Source organism: Myotis myotis, unplaced genomic scaffold (genome assembly GCF_014108235.1).
Source record: "Myotis myotis isolate mMyoMyo1 unplaced genomic scaffold, mMyoMyo1.p scaffold_m19_p_3, whole genome shotgun sequence".
NCBI lineage: Eukaryota > Metazoa > Chordata > Mammalia > Chiroptera > Vespertilionidae > Myotis > Myotis myotis.
Genome location: NW_023416335.1, coordinates 162,230,497 through 162,248,549, shown reverse-complemented (window position 1 = coordinate 162,248,549; position 18,053 = coordinate 162,230,497). Strand labels below are relative to the sequence as shown.

Genomic DNA, 18,053 nt, shown 5'->3' with positions numbered 1-18,053 from the left:
GCCAAATATCAACAGTACAACGATTGAAATTTCTTTTGAGAGCCAAATTTTTTAAACTTAAACTATATAGGTAGGTACATTGTTATTAACTTAAGTAGGATACTCCTAAGGCTTAGGAAGAGCCACACTCAAGGGGCCAAAGAGCCAAATGTGGCTCGCGAGGTGCAGTTTGCTGACCACTGGTTTAGTCCATTCTTAATTCAGAATATGCAGAGCTTCCAAGGTGTTGGAGTTCTAATTCTGTGGATTTAAAGTGAATAAGTCCTTGCTGCTTACGTGACTTTCAATTCACATGAGCAAATATATATAGAACACCCTCTGGATGACACAGGATGAACAGAGATGAGAAGGAAGCTGATCCAAAGTTGGATAGAAGGGATGGAGATTGTTGGGAAAGGTCCTGCAGAGGAGGGTGCACTCAGAGGGGTCTTGAACACTGAATTTGAAGTTTTAAGAGAAATGAGAGGACAAGGAACATTCCAGGCCAAAGAAAATCTCTTGAGCAAAAGGACAAAAAGGCATGAAAGTTCACCGAGTGTTTAGAGAACGACAGAGTCCGGCGTGGCGTGGCCACGCTGGGGGTGGAAGGGGCAGGCTGTCCAGGAGGAAAGGACCTTGAGCGCTGTGCTTTTTCTGGCAAGATAAGAGGCATCTACAAAACTTTTCCTGTGGACGGAGTTCTGGCGGTGGTGTGGAGGATGAATTCATTCATTTGCCAACCTCCTGTTAGAGAGGGCAGGGTGAGGTAGGGCTGTCTGTGTGTGGGTTGCGGGGCAGGAGCAGGGTGAGATGGGCGGCAGAAAGACCAGTTGAAAATGTTTTAAAGAAGGGCCTGAACTAGGACTGGCACAGAGAAGATGGGGAGTAGGGGTCTAAGTTGAGAAACTTTTTGCTGGCTCTATACTGCATATAGTTAAAAGCATGAACTTTAGAGTCAGCCAGTCCTAGATTTTAATTCCTGTATTGCCACTTATTGTTTGTATGCATTTGAATGAGTTACTTAACCTTCTCCCTTTGGGCCTCAGTTTTCTCATCTGTAAAATAGGGATAATAAAAATACCCACCTTATAGATGTTTGTGAGGAAATGAGATAATTTATGTAAAGCCCTTAGCATAGTGCCTAAAGCATACAGTAAGTGGTCATTTACATCCACAAGAGTTAGGGATTAATAACATTTTTTTATTTGGTCAGGGAGAGGAAGTGAGAGAGTTAAGAGTCATGATGGTAGGGGTGGATTGGTAAGATAGGGAGACATTGAATGAGTCAAATGAGGCAATAAATGAGTTCTAGAAAGACAATAAAATTAATCTTAGAATAAGCATGGGTAGTCTCCCATTCTGCGTCTGGAGCTCCACCTGTGAGCAGACCTTTGCTCTCTAGATCCTTATATGCCCTGACCACAATTTGGGTTTCATGGGACACGCAGCACTGCCCTCTAGTGGCGAATGAGCAGAGAGCCAGAAGGTGCTCCCAGTGCTCAAGTCCTCATTTCATCTTTTCTTCCCTCTTTCCTCTTCATCAGCAGAAGGCAGATGTGGATGGATTGGCCCACAGGTGGCTGGTTACAGAGTTGATAAATCTGGTCAGATGTTTATATTAAAATCTGTCATCCACGCTAACGGAGAGGATAAATTGCTTAGATCAGGAACAGCTAATCCTTTGCATTTCCCTTTCTGTATTCACTCTCAGGCGCTGCCTGGCTTAGTCTTCTGGTGGACTACCTGGACATGGTACAGGGGCAGCCACAGCTCTGCATGGCCGGTGCAGCAGTGCAGCATGGGGCACGGTGATCAGACTGTTCAGTGTGGCAGTGAAAGCGGGAGTTACAAAGTTTAGCAAAATTACAGTGTCAGCTTTCTTTCCATCCTTTGGTCCATAGGGTTACCACTTTTTGTCCAGCGCACAGTGGCCCGAACCATCGTCTTACAGGAGATTATTGGCAAGGGCCGGTTTGGAGAAGTGTGGCGCGGCCGCTGGAGGGGTGGTGATGTGGCTGTGAAAATTTTCTCTTCTCGTGAGGAACGGTCTTGGTTCCGGGAAGCAGAGATATACCAGACAGTCATGCTGCGCCACGAAAACATCCTCGGATTTATTGCTGCTGACAATAAAGGTAAAGGGCTGGGCGTGGAGACGGCGTGTCCTAAAGCCAACCATGGTCCCAGACGGCGGGGTGACTGGGGCAACACAGCTCTGTTTGCCTTCATAGTTATTGCCCATAGAGAATCTAAATAAGGTAATGATTTTCAAACTTTCCTTCTACAAAAAGCTTATGTGGAAACCCAGGTTACTTAGCAAGTAAATAAGCAGTTATTAAGCAGGTGAACAGGATAAAGCTCTTGCCCCTCCTGCTCACTCCCCTTCCAAGACACTCTCAACACCCCCCCCTGCCCCCAGGGTAGTCCCTGAGGGGCCCCACTGGAGGGAAGAACTGTGTGTGGCCTCAGCTCCGGCCCAGAAAAGCATGTCGCCCACGTTCTGTGGCAGGCACCCCAGCAGCAGGCTCAGTTTGGCAGTGGAGCAGGTGCAGCAAAGCAGTGACCTGCCTGCCGCCAGAGTGCCACCTCGTGGCTCTCATACTCAGCGTTGGGTCCGCTTATACCCGAGGTCCCTTGTTTCCTCCTCCTCCTCCTCCTCGCTCCTGTTCTTGCTTTTGTTTTTGAGTCTTTCTTGTGCGGCCAGGCACGTTGTCATTTTTGAGGGCCTCATTCACTACAAAGGGATAAAGTAATGGTGAATTACAGGGTGTGATCAGGTAACATGCTGTTCTGGTGAGCTGCGGGTCAGGAGGGCACACCTGAGCTTGGCTGAGGTGGGGGTAGCAGGAGCTGGTCAGAAAGCAAAACCAGTGGAAGGTTCACTCTAGACAGGTGAGCAGAGGTGAAGTGTGTTTGGGAACCTGCAGTAACTTGGTGGCTGTGTTACAGCAGAAGACGGCGGTGAGTCCCGGAGGCCAGATTGTGAGGCCTTTTTGAGAGGAGTATATTTTTTTATGAAGTAATGGGTGGTCACTGAAATTTCATTCATTAGTTCAGTAACATCATCTATTGACAACTATAGGCAGGACCTCTGCCCATAGAACAAGACACAGTCCCTGCCCTCACAGGCCCCAGGAAGAGGGGACAGCAGACACACGTGGAGGTAGTCCACTTGGAGTCAGAGACCATGAGGTGATGGGCTTTGCCGTTTTGGAATCGCCTGGCAGTTGTGACCCAGTTTGCTCCCAGGGCACAGCGATTTTTAGAAGTTAGTGTCTACAGAGCCTACGGAAGATGCTAAGTATTTATGTTTCCTTCCTAAAACAGCAGCAGGCTGCGCATTCCTCACATTGCTGTGGGGGTTGGTAGTGATCTCGCCCCCCCCCCCCCCCCCGCCAGCTGAAACATCTTGGTCTCATACACAAGGGAAGAAGCGGAAGAGAATTTTTTACTCCTTCTGAACAAAACAACATCACCTTGGAATAAAACTTAAATCTTACATCTGTTTTAAAGGATCAAAAGATGTCCTCCCTTTTGACGTAGTGGCAGGGTCCTCAAGACTTGGGGGCTGGTTGGAGTGTAAGAGGGGTGTGTTGAGTGGACCCCTGTTCAGAGAAGCCAAGACTAGTGTTGTTCAGAAGCCACTCCCTTGATTGATCTGGCAGCTGTGTGAGTCGGTCTGGCTGTCGAGCCCACATTGGGACCAGGGGAGGGGGAAATGGGACTCCTCTGACTTGCCTTCTTAACACGATATGTAGTACAGTGTCGTGTCCTGGAACCAGCACCGGCCTGGAATTTAGAAGATCTCAATCCAGTTTCCAATTTTCCTATTGACTGCAGCATAACCCAATTAGATTGACAGCTTTTGGTTTTACTTTTTCTCCCTCTCTTCCTCCCCTCCTCCTTCCCACTGCACACACGCCACACCCACAATGTATAAGAGTGTGTGCTGTCCACCTTCCATTGCTCTTCTGAGGGCGAGACGGCCTCTCCGGAATCCTTGGATGTGTGCTCGTCGTGCCCTGAAAAGTGTTTTTTGGTCTGGGATGCAGTAATGCACAAAGGAGCTCTTTCCTGCTCAGAGCTCATAACCTGGAAAGAGCAGTGGATTTAGGAAAGAAATGCTACAAATGAGACAGGTGCTGGGCTGGGCTGTGCTCAAAGCGTCTTAGAGAATGGGGTGGGGGAAGGTAGAGGAAGATATAGGGGGGATAGATGGTGATTTAAGGAGACTGGAGCACAATACAATATACAGATGATGTATTATAGAATTGTAACCTGAAACCCATGCTACCACGATAAATTCCATTGTTGAAAAAGGGTCTCGCTGCAGAGAGGGCCTGCGGAGCCTCCGCCGCGGGTGTGGGCGCAGCCAGTGGTGGTTGCTAGGTAGAGAAGCGGTCGCCTCAGGATCGGGAGCAGTGTTACTCTGAGCGTACGCTTCCTCTTCTGGAGGCCTCTCACTTCAGAGTTGGGGTTACAGTGGGATGCTGTCCAGACCCTACAGCCACCTGCGAGAAATAAGGGGGCGGGTCTAAGAACGAAATGCTGTTCTGTCCTCCCTGGAGCCTGAAACACCTGCAGGTGAAACGGGCGCAGAGGAGGCCTCCGGAGGTGTGGCGGCGAGAGGTGGGAGTTCAGGAGCAACTGGAGTCCATGGGGTGCACATCTTCCTTCCTGCTTTAACCTCTGTGGTTGTGCCTTTTCTGGAACTCTTCTGTGGTTCTCTGCAGATAATGGCACCTGGACACAGCTGTGGCTCGTCTCGGACTACCATGAGCATGGCTCCCTGTTCGATTATCTTAACCGGTACACAGTGACGATCGAGGGGATGATTAAGCTGGCCTTGTCTGCTGCCAGTGGGCTGGCACACCTGCACATGGAGATCGTGGGCACCCAAGGTGAGTGGACCCAGCCGAGGGGCAGCGATGCTGGGTTGCCTTTAAAAGCTTGTACCATCCTGATTTGGTTCCCAGACACCTTCTTCCTGAGCACGTTGGAGCTGGACCTCAGGAACTGTCGTCTAATCTGAAGGAGGGAGGTTTGGACTTGACTTGAGTGAGAACAAGAGGGTCTCCGGGGTTCTCCCACCGCCTCCAGCACCCCGCGGGGCTCTCGTGGGAAAGTGCGGGACTGGAGCTGGCGTTCACGGAGCAGGCATCTCAGAAGTCCACAGTGCACAGGAGCTGAGACGATGCAGGAGGCTCTTGTGCAGCAGCATCGGTTTAGTGATTGCACACGTTCATTGCGGGCAGCTGGCTGAAAGACTGCTTGTGGATTACGCCCTGGGCTTCCTTAGTCTAGGAAGGTTTTTCTGGAGGCAGAAGGCCTTGACCAGCCCTGGTTATTGACTGTACTGTCAGCTCTTTAGGAAATCCTGGATCTTGTTTGTCACAGTGGCAGGGTTCCCTGATGCCTGGTTGACCAGGGCAACAGCACTTGCTGCCATGACAGAAAACCAGCCATTAAAAGTTTGGTCCTGTTTCTAGCGTCTGTCGGGTATCAGCAGTCTTTATTAACCCCGAGAGTGCCGGGGAGCACAATTGTGCTCCTCCTGTCTTTCGCCAAAGGTGCTGGGAGCACCTTCGCGCTCCTCCTGCAGTGTCACTATTAGATGCTAGTAGTTCACTCTGTATTGACAGATGGCTTTGCTGTAAAATCAGCAAAAATGCCTGGGCAATTTTAGCATAGTTCCTAGGATATTGGTTGGCACTCAAAGGGTCAATTGTTGGTGATTTTGTTTGATTCTAACAGCTAGCCAACACAGCAGTTTTTCTTTGAATTCCTCAGCACTTCAGTACTTGAGTGTAATAGTTCAGGGAAGGCGAGTAGTAGTAGTAGTCATGGTAATATCATCTAATACACATGCCCTTCTGAGCTCATCACTTACCTACATTAATGCATTTACTCCTCACAACATCTCTGTGAAGTCAGTACTGGTGTTAGTCTGTATAGTTGGGTTAGGTCGCTTTTCCAGGGTTACTGGGCTAGTGGGAGGCAAAGCCAGGACTCAAACTCATGGGACTTCCTAACATTCAGTCCGGCTGTAGACTTGCTTGTAACATTTTTACGATCTTTCTTTAAAGGTCCCTGTTTTTTTTCTCTGCCAGGGAAGCCTGGAATTGCTCATCGAGACTTAAAGTCAAAGAACATCCTAGTGAAGAAAAATGGCATGTGCGCCATTGCAGACCTGGGCCTGGCCGTCCGTCATGATGCAGTCACAGACACCATTGACATTGCCCCAAATCAGAGGGTGGGAACCAAACGGTAGGAAGGCCCTCTGCCTGTCCTGAGTGGTCCATGTGTGCCTTCCTCATTGTGCAGGAAGAAGTAAGAGAAGGTCTGCTTATCAGTTGAATCTCAGTGAATTTCACTAAGTTGTTTTACTGCTTTTCCCTCCGCTTTGACATGAATGAATGAATGACCCTGGGCCCAAATTGTGAGGCCTGAGGTGATCCGCTAATTTGCCTTACTGTGTGTGTGTGTGTGTGTGTGTGTGTGTATAGTAGTATTAATTAGCTGAAAGGGACTTTGATGACTATCTAGAATAATTTTCACATTATCTGCAACCAGGTAAGATAAAGAAGTACAGAATGAAATTTAAGCTCAACCCGTCACTGTGGCTACATCTAACAAAGTCCAAGACCCCAGTAGCAACTAGATATTACATATTGTTAGTGCCCTGTGACCCACAGTACAAATACCTCTGCCAAGAAATCAAAACATGCTAAAAATAAATCTTGATGTTAAAAAGTAGAGGTACAAATAAGAGTAGCCTATGCTACTTCCTAAAGTTATGCTGAAGAATTTAGATTCGAATCCAAAATATGGGAGTTTGCAATAAAAACATTGATCAGTTCCTCGTCCCCAAGGGACTTTTGGGGGGTAATACTCACCCACATTCTGAGGGTCTCCAAGTCAGTACCTTGATTTAAGGAGAGAAGTCATCTTTTCCTCTGCATGATCATGTTTCCTTTGCTGTTGCAGATACATGGCCCCTGAAGTGCTTGATGAAACCATTAACATGAAGCACTTTGACTCCTTTAAATGTGCTGATATCTATGCCCTCGGGCTTGTATATTGGGAGATTGCTCGAAGATGCAATTCTGGAGGTACTTTTCTCTTCTGCCTTTTCTTGCTCCTGCCTCCCCGTCTAGGATGCTGATCACCTGAGGATGCTGGTGTTCTACTGCCTCCTTTCTTTTTACAACCTGCCGGATGCCTAGTGACAGACTCCGTCAATCACAGCGTTCTCATCACATATGAGGGAACCCGGGAGGTAGCTGTGCGAAGGGTGTGTTTGCTCTCTGGACCAGCTTCTAAAGTCGTGCTTTCATTGTGGTGAACATTCTGGAGGCCTATTTGGCTTTTTAAAAATTTTAAACAGATTGTTCTTATTGGGCCTGGAGGTTGCGAAAGTCCTGGGCAGGAATAGAATGGAGCTACTGCAGGGGTCTCCTTGATACAGGAGGCATTGTATGCTAACACACTGGCTCTCAAGCTGCGCTCCTGGGGAACATGGGTTTCATTGACAAATTAATAGTGGTAATTTCTCAATTTGTAGGATAAAGCTTACCAGTGTGTAGAATTTTCTCAAAATGAGTTTTTCTCATGTACTTTTTCTTAAATCTTTGGAATTTGCAACTATTCACTTATGTCAGAATCCAGTAAAAGGCAGTGTCAGGTTTAGCTGAGAACATTTTTATCATCAGCTTAGTACATCAGTATTTTACAGTGACTTTCAAGTATGCTGCCCTCAAGTTCAGGAACCACTAGAGCCCTGCCCTCAGCCAGTTATCTCTAATGTAAGAAATTCCAGTCAGGGGAAATGAATTAAGTGAAATGAAATGAAATGAATTAAAAAGAACTGGTGAGCCCTGACCGGTTTGGCTCAGTGGAAGAGCGTCAGCCTGCGGACTGAAAGGTCCCAGGTTCGATTCCGGTCAAGGGCATGTACCTGGGTTGCGGGCACATCCCCAGTGGGAGGTGTGCAGGAGGCAGCTGATCGATGTTTCTCTCTCATCGATGTTTCTGACTCTCTATCCCTCTCCCTTCCTCTCTGTAAAAAAATCAATAAAATATATTAAAAAAAAAAAGAACTGGTGAGTCTTCCAGCTAGATCCTTTTCTGTGTTACTATCTTTTTCTGTCTATAATATTTTTGGTAAGATCCAAATTATGGAGAAGGCACCCAGGTATTCATAGAATTGTACATCTAAAATTTTGATCCTTATATACAGAAAACAGATTAAGAAAATCTGGTCACACAGATCTTAACCTGAGTAACTTAATTTGTTCTTCCTCATACCATCCAGAAATTGGGGCTAAGTGTATAATAATAATAATGCTAACATTTATCCCTTTTTATGTATAAATTAGTTTAATCTTTACTATAAACCTGTAAAGTGGGTACTAATATTGTCACCATTTTGCAGATGAAGAAACAAATCATAGAGAGATTAGCTAATTTGTCCAAGATCATATGGCTGATAACCTAGTATTCAACTTGTGGTAAATTGAGGTCAGAGCTCAAGCTCTTAACTACCCCTGAGATAACTACCAAGTCAACTCTATTGCTTTTTGTTTTTTTATTTCAGAGAGGAAGGGAGAGGGGGAGAGAGAGAGAGAGAGAGAGAGAGAGAGAGAGAGAGAACGAACCACCAATGATGAGAATCATTGATCAGCTGCCTCCTGCACACTCCATACTGGGGACTGAGCTCGCAACTAGGGCATGTGCCCTTACTGGGAATTGAACTCCCCCTAATTGTCTCTATGGTTACCAAGGTGGACCTCCTGATTCATAGCTCGATGCTCAACCACTGAGCAACACTGGTCTGGCTGGACTCTATTTAAAAGTCTCTCCTATTAGCTCCGGATAGCAGAATTCTTCCTGGAAAAGGGCATGAGAAAGTTACATTGGATTTTTTTAAAATATATTTTTATTGATTTCAGAGAGGAAGGAAGGGGGAGAGAGACAATGATGAGAGAGAATCATTGATCAGCTGCCTCCAGCATGCCCCTTCTCTCCCCACTGGGGATCGATCGAGCCTGGGATCCTTCAGTTCGCAGGCTAACATTTTATCTACTAAGCCAAACCGGTTAGGGCACATTGAATTTTTTAAATTAATTTTTTATTATGGAAAATATTTCAGTGTGTAACTCTGACTTCCAAAAATAATACTCTTGTCACGCTTTTTAAAATGAACATTAATTCTTAATATCATTTAACATCAGTCAGTGTTGAGATTTCCCCAATTTTCTCCTGAACAGTTTGTTCAAAATTAGGGTTAATGTTCATTTGTTGCAGTTGATTGATGCATTGCTTAAGTCTCTTATAATCTACTAGAGGCCCAGTGCATGAAATTCGTGCACTGGGGAGGGGAGTCCCTCAGCCTGGCCTGCGCCCTCTCACATTCTGGGAGCCCTTAGGGAATGTCCAACAGATGGACATCCTTAGTTCTGCCATGGAGGCGGGAGAGGCTCCCGCCAGTGCCACTGCGCTCGCCAGCTGTGAACCCGGCTCAGGGCTTCTGGCTGGGTGGTGCTCCCCCTGTGGGAGCGCACTGACCACCAGGGGGCAGCTCCTGTGTTGAATGTCTGCCCCCTGGTAGTCAGTGTCTGTCATAGCGACTGGTCATTCCACCATTTGGTCAGTTTGCATATTAGCCTTTTATTATATAGGATAGGATAGGTTTCACATCCCATTTCCCGCCCCCCATGGTTTTTTAAATTGGAAAATCCAGTCTTTTGTCCCATAAATTTTTCTGTTTGTCTCTTCATAGAGTTCATGTGTTCCTGTGAATTTTCTGTGATAGTTACATTCAATGACTACAATCAGATTTTTTTTTTTCAAAAGTTCTTCTGTTACAAGGCACATAGTGCTGGTAACTCTATTTCTGTGATATTAACAGCCATCAGTGATCACTGTCCAAATCCAAATTCATTAGAGGTTGAAAAATGCCAGTATTCTGATTCTATCAGCCTTCATGTATTAGCTAGATTTCTTCTTGGAAGAGAAACTTCCCCTAATTGTCTCCATGGTTACCAAGGTGGATAGTTTGAACAGGAGCGGCAGGAAAAATACTTGATGTCCATTTATCGAAATAACAAGTGTTACCTATCATCTTACAAAGATGACTGTGATTTTGAGGGTTTTGCTGTTTAGTATAATTATGAACTGGAAGACTTTTTTTTGAACTGGTGGATTTTAAATATTTGTTTCCATTAAAGTTATTAATCTTACTATTGCATAAACGTTCTCATCTTTGACTGGTTGGGAGCTTTTCAAGTTGGTGCCTGTCGACTTGACCTCAGTAGTCTTTGATAGTTTTCTTGCCTTTTGGTATGAAAAAGATGTTTCTGGCTAATCATCTGCACCTCTTGCCCCATCCCTAGATCCACCGAGCTCTCCAAGGAGCCCATTCCCTCCCAGTGGGCCGTGGTGTGTGCGGGCCACCGTGTGCTTGTTCTCATTGGAGTTTGACTCATCTCCTCCTCCTCTTGGTAACTCAGGTGGACATTTTCTTTTCTTCCAGGAGTCCATGAAGAATATCAGCTGCCATATTATGACTTAGTGCCCTCTGACCCTTCCATTGAGGAAATGCGCAAGGTCGTATGTGACCAGAAGCTGCGTCCCAACATCCCCAACTGGTGGCAGAGTTATGAGGTAGGAAGCTCCCCTACCTCCTGCTGCTTTTCCGTCTGCATGGTTCTTCTACCTTACTTGACAGTGGGCCCAACCCCTGAGTGTGTCTGTTACAATAATACCACTGTGCTATGACATTATATACTAAGCCCTGAGAGGCCACAGTCCCTTGTCCTGGGCATTGTAGGGTCCCCTTTGGAATCCACAGCCTAGTAGAAGCAGTTGGCCCTGGGGACACAGATAAGATAGGTGGTCAACAGGAGACAGAAACAAAAGCCTAGTGGGAGCTCTTAGACCTGTCTAACTGGAAAGATGACTTAGTGAGTACATGTCTGTGAGGGAGGTGGCCTTTCTAACAACTCAGAAGAGCGGAGGGGGATGCGGAGAATTTGAATTTGGGGAAGATGGCAGATGCAGTGAACAGGGAACAACGTGGCTGACTGGTATAGCTCAATAATTGAACATCAACCTGTGAACCAGGAGGTCAGGGTTCGATTCCAGGTCAGGGCACATGCCCGGGTTACAGTATGGGGCGCGCAGGAGGCAGCTGATCAGTGATTCTCTCTCATCATTGATGTTTCTATCTCTCTCTCCCTCTCCCTTCCTCTCTAAAATCAATAAAAATATATATATTTTTTAAAAAACAGAACATTTTGTGTAAAGAATTGAAATGACAAATTTATTGTACAGAGTCCTAATGAACATGGAGTTCCGGGGTCTTAGAGTCTTCAGGGGGAGCAGGTTTTGCCTAGCTAAGTGCACTTGGGCCTCTTTTTCCCTCATAGCTCTGCTTTTTTTCTTTTCTTTTTTCCCAGAGAGGAAGGGAGAGGGAGAGAGAAACATCGATGATGAGAGAGCATCATCGATTGGCTGCCTCCTGCACACCCTCACTGGGGATCTAGCCTGTAACCCAGGCATGGGCCCTGACCCAGAATGGAGCGGTGTCCTGGTTCATAGGTGGCTGCCCAACTACTGGCAGGCAGCTCTGCCTTTTAGGAATATAACCACTAGAGGGCGCTTCTGCATTGACCAAAAAATTACTTCGTTCACATTTTACATGATGTCCTCTCATTGCATAATACAGCAGCATTTTCCAAATGTTCCTTGGAACCCCAATTGGGTTTACTTCAGAGGATGAATGTGAGGCTGGAAGAGCTGCTTTTACTGCCCTGCCCCACCCTCTGTTCAGTCACCACTGTTTGTATTGTTGGGACTCTACTCAGGAAAGTAGGGAAAAAAATATTTTTCCTCTCTGAAAATTCCACTGTTAAACGGAATTTTGAAAAATAGTGGCCTTGAGCAGTGATCGAGGAAATTTATAGCCCTCGATAACCAGTAGCGGTCCTTAGGCGACCTTCCACGTCACCTTTTGGCCTGACTATAGTGGTCGCCTGTGTCATCTTGGCAATGACAGTGAAGCTTTCGGCCTCTGACAAGATTGCTTTCAGGGTCTAGTTTCCACTGGGGCCTTACTAATTGTTCTTTTAAAAAGTAGCATATGGCCCTAACTGGTTTGGCTCGGTGGGTAGAGCATCAGCCTGTGGACTGAAGAGTCCGGGGTTTGGTTTTGGTGAAGGGCATGTACCTTGGCTGCAAGCTCGATCCCCAGTCCCCAGCCCTGGTCAGAGCATGTGGAGGAGGCAACCAGTTGATGTGTCTTTCTCACATCGATGCTTCTCTGTCTCTGTCTTTCCCACTCCCTTCCACTATCTCTAAAAACAAACAAACAAAAAACAACCAATGGAAAAAATATCACTCCGTGAGGATTAGCAAACAATAAAAAGTGGCAGATGAGCCCTGGCCAGGTAGCTCAGTTGGGTAGAGCTTTGTCCTGATGTGCCCAAATTGTGAGTTTGATTTCCGGTCGGAGCACATACAAAAAAGTAACCAGCCCGTCCGGCGTGGCTCAGGGGATGAGCTTCGACCTGTTAACCAGGAGCCGCAGTTCAGTTCCCAGTCGGGTATATGCCTGAGCTGTGGACTCAATCGCCAGGGCGGGGCAGCCAGTCAGTGATTCTCTCTCATCATTGATGTTTCCATCTCTCTCTCCCTCTCCCTTCCTCTCTGAAATCAATAAAAATTATTAAAAAAATAAAAAGTTGAAAAAGTTAAAAAAGCAACCAGTGAATGCATAAATAAGCCAACAACATATCTCTCTCTGTGTCTCTCCCTCCCTTCTTTCCTCTCTCTAAAACCAATAAAAAAAGTTTTTAAGTAAAATAGAACAACAATCATGAAAATGGATTCTCAAACCTGATAGAAGTGATTGTCAGACCACAGGTGGTTGTGGGTGTTTCTTTCCAGGTTGCGCAGATGATGGGGCGGCTCGCGGTGCTTGCAGGGAGCTCCCCCTCCTGCGGAAGCTTTCTCCTTGTGCCTGCACAGCCCGGCCCCTAAGGCAGGGCGAGCCATGGGGACAGGGACGCTTGCAAGGTGTTTGCCTAGGTTCAGAGGGGAGAGGAGATCCTGGCAGACTTTCACGGAGAAACGAGGGGCCTGGGGACCAGAAAGGCTTCCGCGGGGCAGGGTCACATTGATGCCTCTGGGTCTCCGTGCAGGCGTTACGAGTGATGGGGAAGATGATGCGAGAGTGCTGGTACGCCAACGGCGCAGCCCGCCTGACTGCTCTGCGCATTAAGAAGACCCTTTCCCAGCTCAGCGTGCAGGAAGATGTGAAGATCTAACCCTGCTTCCCTCCCCTACATGCAACCTGGGCAGCGAGGACTACACAGAGCTGCCATGTCGAGCGTACGATGGAGGCCTACCTCTCGTTTCTGCCCAGCCCTCTGTGGCCAGAAGCCCTGGTCCGAAAGAGGGACAGAGCCCGGGAGACCCGCTCACTCCCATGTTGGGTTTGAGACACAGACACCTTTTATACTTACCTCCTAGTGGCATGGAGACTCTGAGCGAATGGTGTGAGAACTCGGTGCCACAACTCTGAACGGGTTGTAGTGGGGAGTCCCGCCCAACCCGGTGCGCCTGGGGTACATCCAGGAGTGGTAACAGCGGCCTGGGGGGCCCAGGTGAAGCCGAGTGCTGAGCAGCACTGAGATTTTCCTCCAGGAACCGGCCCCAACACCGAGGTGGCCCAGAGGAACCTGAAGCGCAGCCCCTCTGGCAGGCAGTTCTGGGCCCCGTGCTCCACCCTCGCCCAGACATCGGCAGGGGCTGCCAGCGGAGACGGAATCCGCCCCTGTCTGTCCAGCCAGGTGTGCATGTGCCGAGGTGCGTCTCCTGTTGTGCCTGGTCCGTGCCACGCCCTTATGTGTGTGCGTGCGTGTGTGTACGTGTGTGTACGTACATACGTGTGTGTGTGTGTGTGTGTGTGTGCGCGTGTCTGTCTGTAGGTGCGACTTCCCTGCTTGAGCTTTCTGTGCATGTGCAGGTCAGGGGTGTGTTCTTCATGCTGTCTTCGTGCTGGTGCCTCTGTTCAGTAGTGAGCAGCGTCTCGTTTCCTGGTGCCCTGCCCAGAGGTCTCCTCCCTGCCCCTGCCCCTGCCCCAGAGCTCTGAGCCACGGTACCCTCCTTCCCCACAGGCGGCTCTGCCAACCCTGCGTGAGCACCGCTCTCCATTTCAGACTGGAACCAAAGCTGGCCCAGCAGGCTTTGGGGTCCAGATGTGAGGGAGGGTGGGTGGGCAGGGAAAGCAGCTCGGTGTGAGTCTTGGGCGTGTGGTCAGCTGCCACCGTAGGAAATGAGCCAGCCCAGGGCATGCATGGTCCTCGCAGCATCCAGGAAGGCCCAATGCGTTTGCAGCCCAGATCGTGGGGCTCGGATTAGAATGTCACATCTGTCTTTCCTGTCCCAGATTCTGGAAACAGCCGTGTATATTTTTGGTGGTGGTGGGTTTAGGGTAGGGAAGGGAAAGGGGGGCAGGGAGTGGGGAGGGAGTGCGGGTGGGAGGGAGGCATCTGCATGGGTCTTTTACTGGATTATCTGATCGTGGTGGAGGGAAGGTAGGAGGCTTGTACCCACTTCAGGGGCCCTGCTAAAGGGAGCAGCCTGAGCCGAATCATATTTAACCTGAATGTAGTAGTGAACGATGTCTAGAAGCACGGTTGTAGGTGGGGTTTGGTCACCATAGCTTAGGTATATAATGACTTTGAAGCCATAACTTTTAACTGGAGTGGGTTTTTTGTTGTTTGTTTTTTAATTTTATTGGGAGGGTCTAGATTTTAACTTTTTTTAATATTATTAAGTTTTTATAAAAGGAAAACCATCTCTATGTGATGATTACCTCTCAATTTATTTGTTTTTAAAGAAACCCTTACAAAAACAACCACAAAAAAAAAAAAAAAGCTTCAATCAAGCGCACATAGCTCAATCACACTGGAAACGTCCGTCCTTGTCCTGAGCCTGTCCCCACTCCACGGGAGCGGCCCGTCCTGCCCTGGGGGTTAGTCTCTCTCGCTTCTGCCCACCCACCCCCAGTTCCAGGAGTGGCTGGGGGCCAGGGCCCTGGCCTGTTGTGCACTGTCCAGCTGGTTGCTCCTTCTCCAGGCGTTTACTCAGCTAATGTTGAGTGCCTGTTGGGTGCCAGGCACTGTGCTAGGTGCTGGGATACGGCTGTGAACAAGACAGGCTTGGGTCCTACCCTTGGAGCACTGAGAAAGGACCTGGTCCAAGTTGGTGGGTGCCTGTTTTGAGACCAGAAGTTCCATACAGTCGTTGGTTCTGAGAGCCTTTGAGCCCGGAATGATTGCTCTCATAGAAGACCACCGAGGAGCAAGGATGCCTCCCACGCCAAAGAGACCGGTGGTGGGCAGAGCGCCCAGTCACTGCGTTCCTTCTGCGCCTCCTCCCTGCCCAGGGAGCATGGTGTGGATGCAGCTGCACAGCACCCCTGCCTCCAGCCAGCGACTCGCTGCCAAAGCTTGTGGAGGAGGGAGCCCTCTCCCTGCTTCTGTCTCCCCGATGCCCCTGGCCTTTCTATTTATTTTCCTGATGTGTTGCCTCTTTCCTTGCATTAAAGGAGATTTCCCCCTAACTGTTTGGGCCAATTTACTGGCTATTGACTAATTTCCCTTGAATACCAATTGTGTCATCAGGGGACTTCCTTTCCTCACCTCTGCCCTGCAGAACCTGGCGGGTTCTAAGTGGTTATGGGATTAGACTCCCCGTGCCCATCACAACCAGCCTCTGGGATCTGCCAACACTCCTCGACCCAGGGACTCCCAAGCCACTAGCCTGCTCCTTAGGTGGCCCTTCTGTCCTCACCACACGTACGTCCAGTTCCTCCCCCCTGGGGAAGACTGAGCAGTTTTTTGGGAAGCTCCCATCCTCACCCTCGCCACTCTTAACCATAAGCGTTAGGAGTTCAGAGGGCTGGGGAGAAACTACAGCCTGAAGCCGTGGTGTTTGGCCCCCTGAGGCTAACCCTGACCCTTAGGGCGACCTGCACCTCTGGATTCCGGGTTCACAGACCAAGGCCAAGCCCGTTCTTTTGTTGCCATCAAGGCCCCCGAACGGCATTCTCGGTACTTCTGTTTGTTTTTGTACATTTTACTAGAAAGGATTGTAAAATAGCCACTTAGACACTTTACCTCTTCAGTATGCAAATGTAAATAAGTTGTAATATAGGAAATCTTTTGTTTTAATATAAGAATGAGCCTGTCCAATTTCTGCTGTACATTATTAAAGTTTTATTCACAGAGCTGATCTGGTGCCATCTGTTTTCCATCTGTGGATTGCGCTCAGCTGTTGTCAGGGGAGTGGGCCCGGGCAGATGTTCTCAGGTGGCGTTTCCACCCTCCCCCTGGGCTGGGCAGCAGGTCACAGAGAGGAGCTGACCCGCCCCTGTGGGGTCTCCCTGAGACTGTCCTCTGTTCTGTGGAGGGAGAAGGCCTGGCGCATGAGGGAGTGGGACACTAAACACCTTTTCCTGGGCTCTGTATTTTAGTCTTGTAGCATTTTCCTCTTTAGACAAAAGAGGGTCTTGATCCTGCTTAGTTGCAAACCACGTAGTCTCGAAGAGCTCTCCTCAGTTTCTGCTTCCCCTCCTAAACTGGCGTGTAAATGTGAATCTGGGGCTTTAAGACGTGAGTCTCCAGTGGTTCCTCTGGCATTTTCAGTGTGTGGGTGGCTGTGAACGTCTGTCTCTAGGCTGAGGGAACCTGGGATAAAAGTCCTAGAATCATAGCATTTCATGTGTAGGTGGCACCCTAGAGGTCCCCTAGCCCACCACCCCGTGGGCACTTGCCTCCCGACAGCATCCCGCCACGTGCTTGTGGGCCACGTGATTCCAAACCTGCTGAAACACTCGGGACCACAACTTGCACCTGCCGGCAGGCGTCTGCTGCGGAGAAAGCTCTTCCTCATGCAGATCCGGGCAACCTCCATGTGACTTCCATCCTCAGGCGCTTCAGAGCAGCTTCCTCTCTTCCATATAAGGCCCTTCCAATACTTGAAGGCAGCTGTCATGTTACCACGAGTCTGGCAAAGCTTCGAGTTCCTTCAGTTAATATTAGCAGATACTTACGTGTGCTGAGCAATGTGCCCAAATTTGCTTTACGTATATCAATTGCTTTCATTGAAAAGAGTGTGAGGTGGGCGTTATTGTCCTCTCTTTGTGGTTAGGAAACAGGGTTAGAACTCAAGTAACTGGCCAGTAAATCAAATAAGCTTAGCTCACAGGCTGGAAGAGACCTTGGGTTTAGGATGTCGGACCGCAGGCTGCAGCCCTTTAGCCTTGGCACCGTCCAGCCTCCATGGTCCATGGTTCTTCCCCAGGCCAGCTGCTCTCCACCAAGCCAGCTAGAGCCGGGCCAGGAAGGACACGTAACATTTCACCTAGGCGTTAACTGGCAGCACAGTCTAGAACAGGAGCCCCGGACTGTGCTTGACACCTGCAGGTCACATCCCATGGCTGCATCTCATGTCTTGGATTGAGTAAAATCCAGCCACCCTCTCCTTCCTCCATCCTGTATAAGGGAAGTTGAACTCAGGTGCAGAACCACATATGTTTACCCTATTAAGTTTTAGCATAGATAGAACCTGCCCATTGCTCCAGCCTGTCGATATTTTAAAATTCTGATTGTTTACCTAGACCCGTGGTCGGCAAACCGCGGATCACGAGCCACATGCGACTCTTTGGCCCCTTGAGTGTGGCTCTTCCACAAAATACCACGCGCGGGCGCACACGTACAGTGCGATTGAAACTTCGTGGCCCATGCGCAGAAGTCGGTATTTTGTGGAAGAGCCACACTCAAGGGGCCAAAGAGCCGCATGTGGCTCGAGAGCCACGGTTTGCCGACCACTGGGCCCTATACTTTTTCATTGTTTTCTCATCTGAGACTGTGGGGCTGGAGAAAATCAAGTAACTTTTAGAAGTTGGCTTTAAGTTTGGCATATATCCCCATTACCCAGGTTAGCTGCTAATTAAATGCTCCCTGGCCACAATTCTTTGATGCACAAAGAAAACAGCAGAAGCCCAG

The 18,053-nt window shown here is 48.5% G+C and overlaps 1 protein-coding gene across 5 annotated transcripts in view; it reads left to right on the top strand.

Moving 5' to 3' along the window:
* ACVR1B (activin A receptor type 1B) overlaps positions 1–16,278 on the top strand; it is a 36,270-nt gene extending 19,992 nt beyond the window's left edge. For 2 of the 5 annotated variants that reach the window (XM_036298053.1, XM_036298055.1), the window contains exons 4-9: positions 1,881–2,111; positions 4,710–4,877; positions 6,087–6,243; positions 6,964–7,088; positions 10,511–10,641; positions 13,179–16,278. In XM_036298053.1, the coding sequence (XP_036153946.1) occupies positions 1,881–2,111; positions 4,710–4,877; positions 6,087–6,243; positions 6,964–7,088; positions 10,511–10,641; positions 13,179–13,304 (938 nt within the window). In that variant the 3' untranslated portion in view covers positions 13,305–16,278. Of the gene's footprint in view, positions 1–1,880; positions 2,112–4,709; positions 4,878–6,086; positions 6,244–6,963; positions 7,271–10,510; positions 10,643–13,178 lie in introns of those variants that run through there. The other 3 variants (XR_004965878.1, XR_004965879.1, XM_036298056.1) reach the window with 3 other exon arrangements.
* Positions 16,279–18,053: the final 1,775 nt, after the last annotated feature.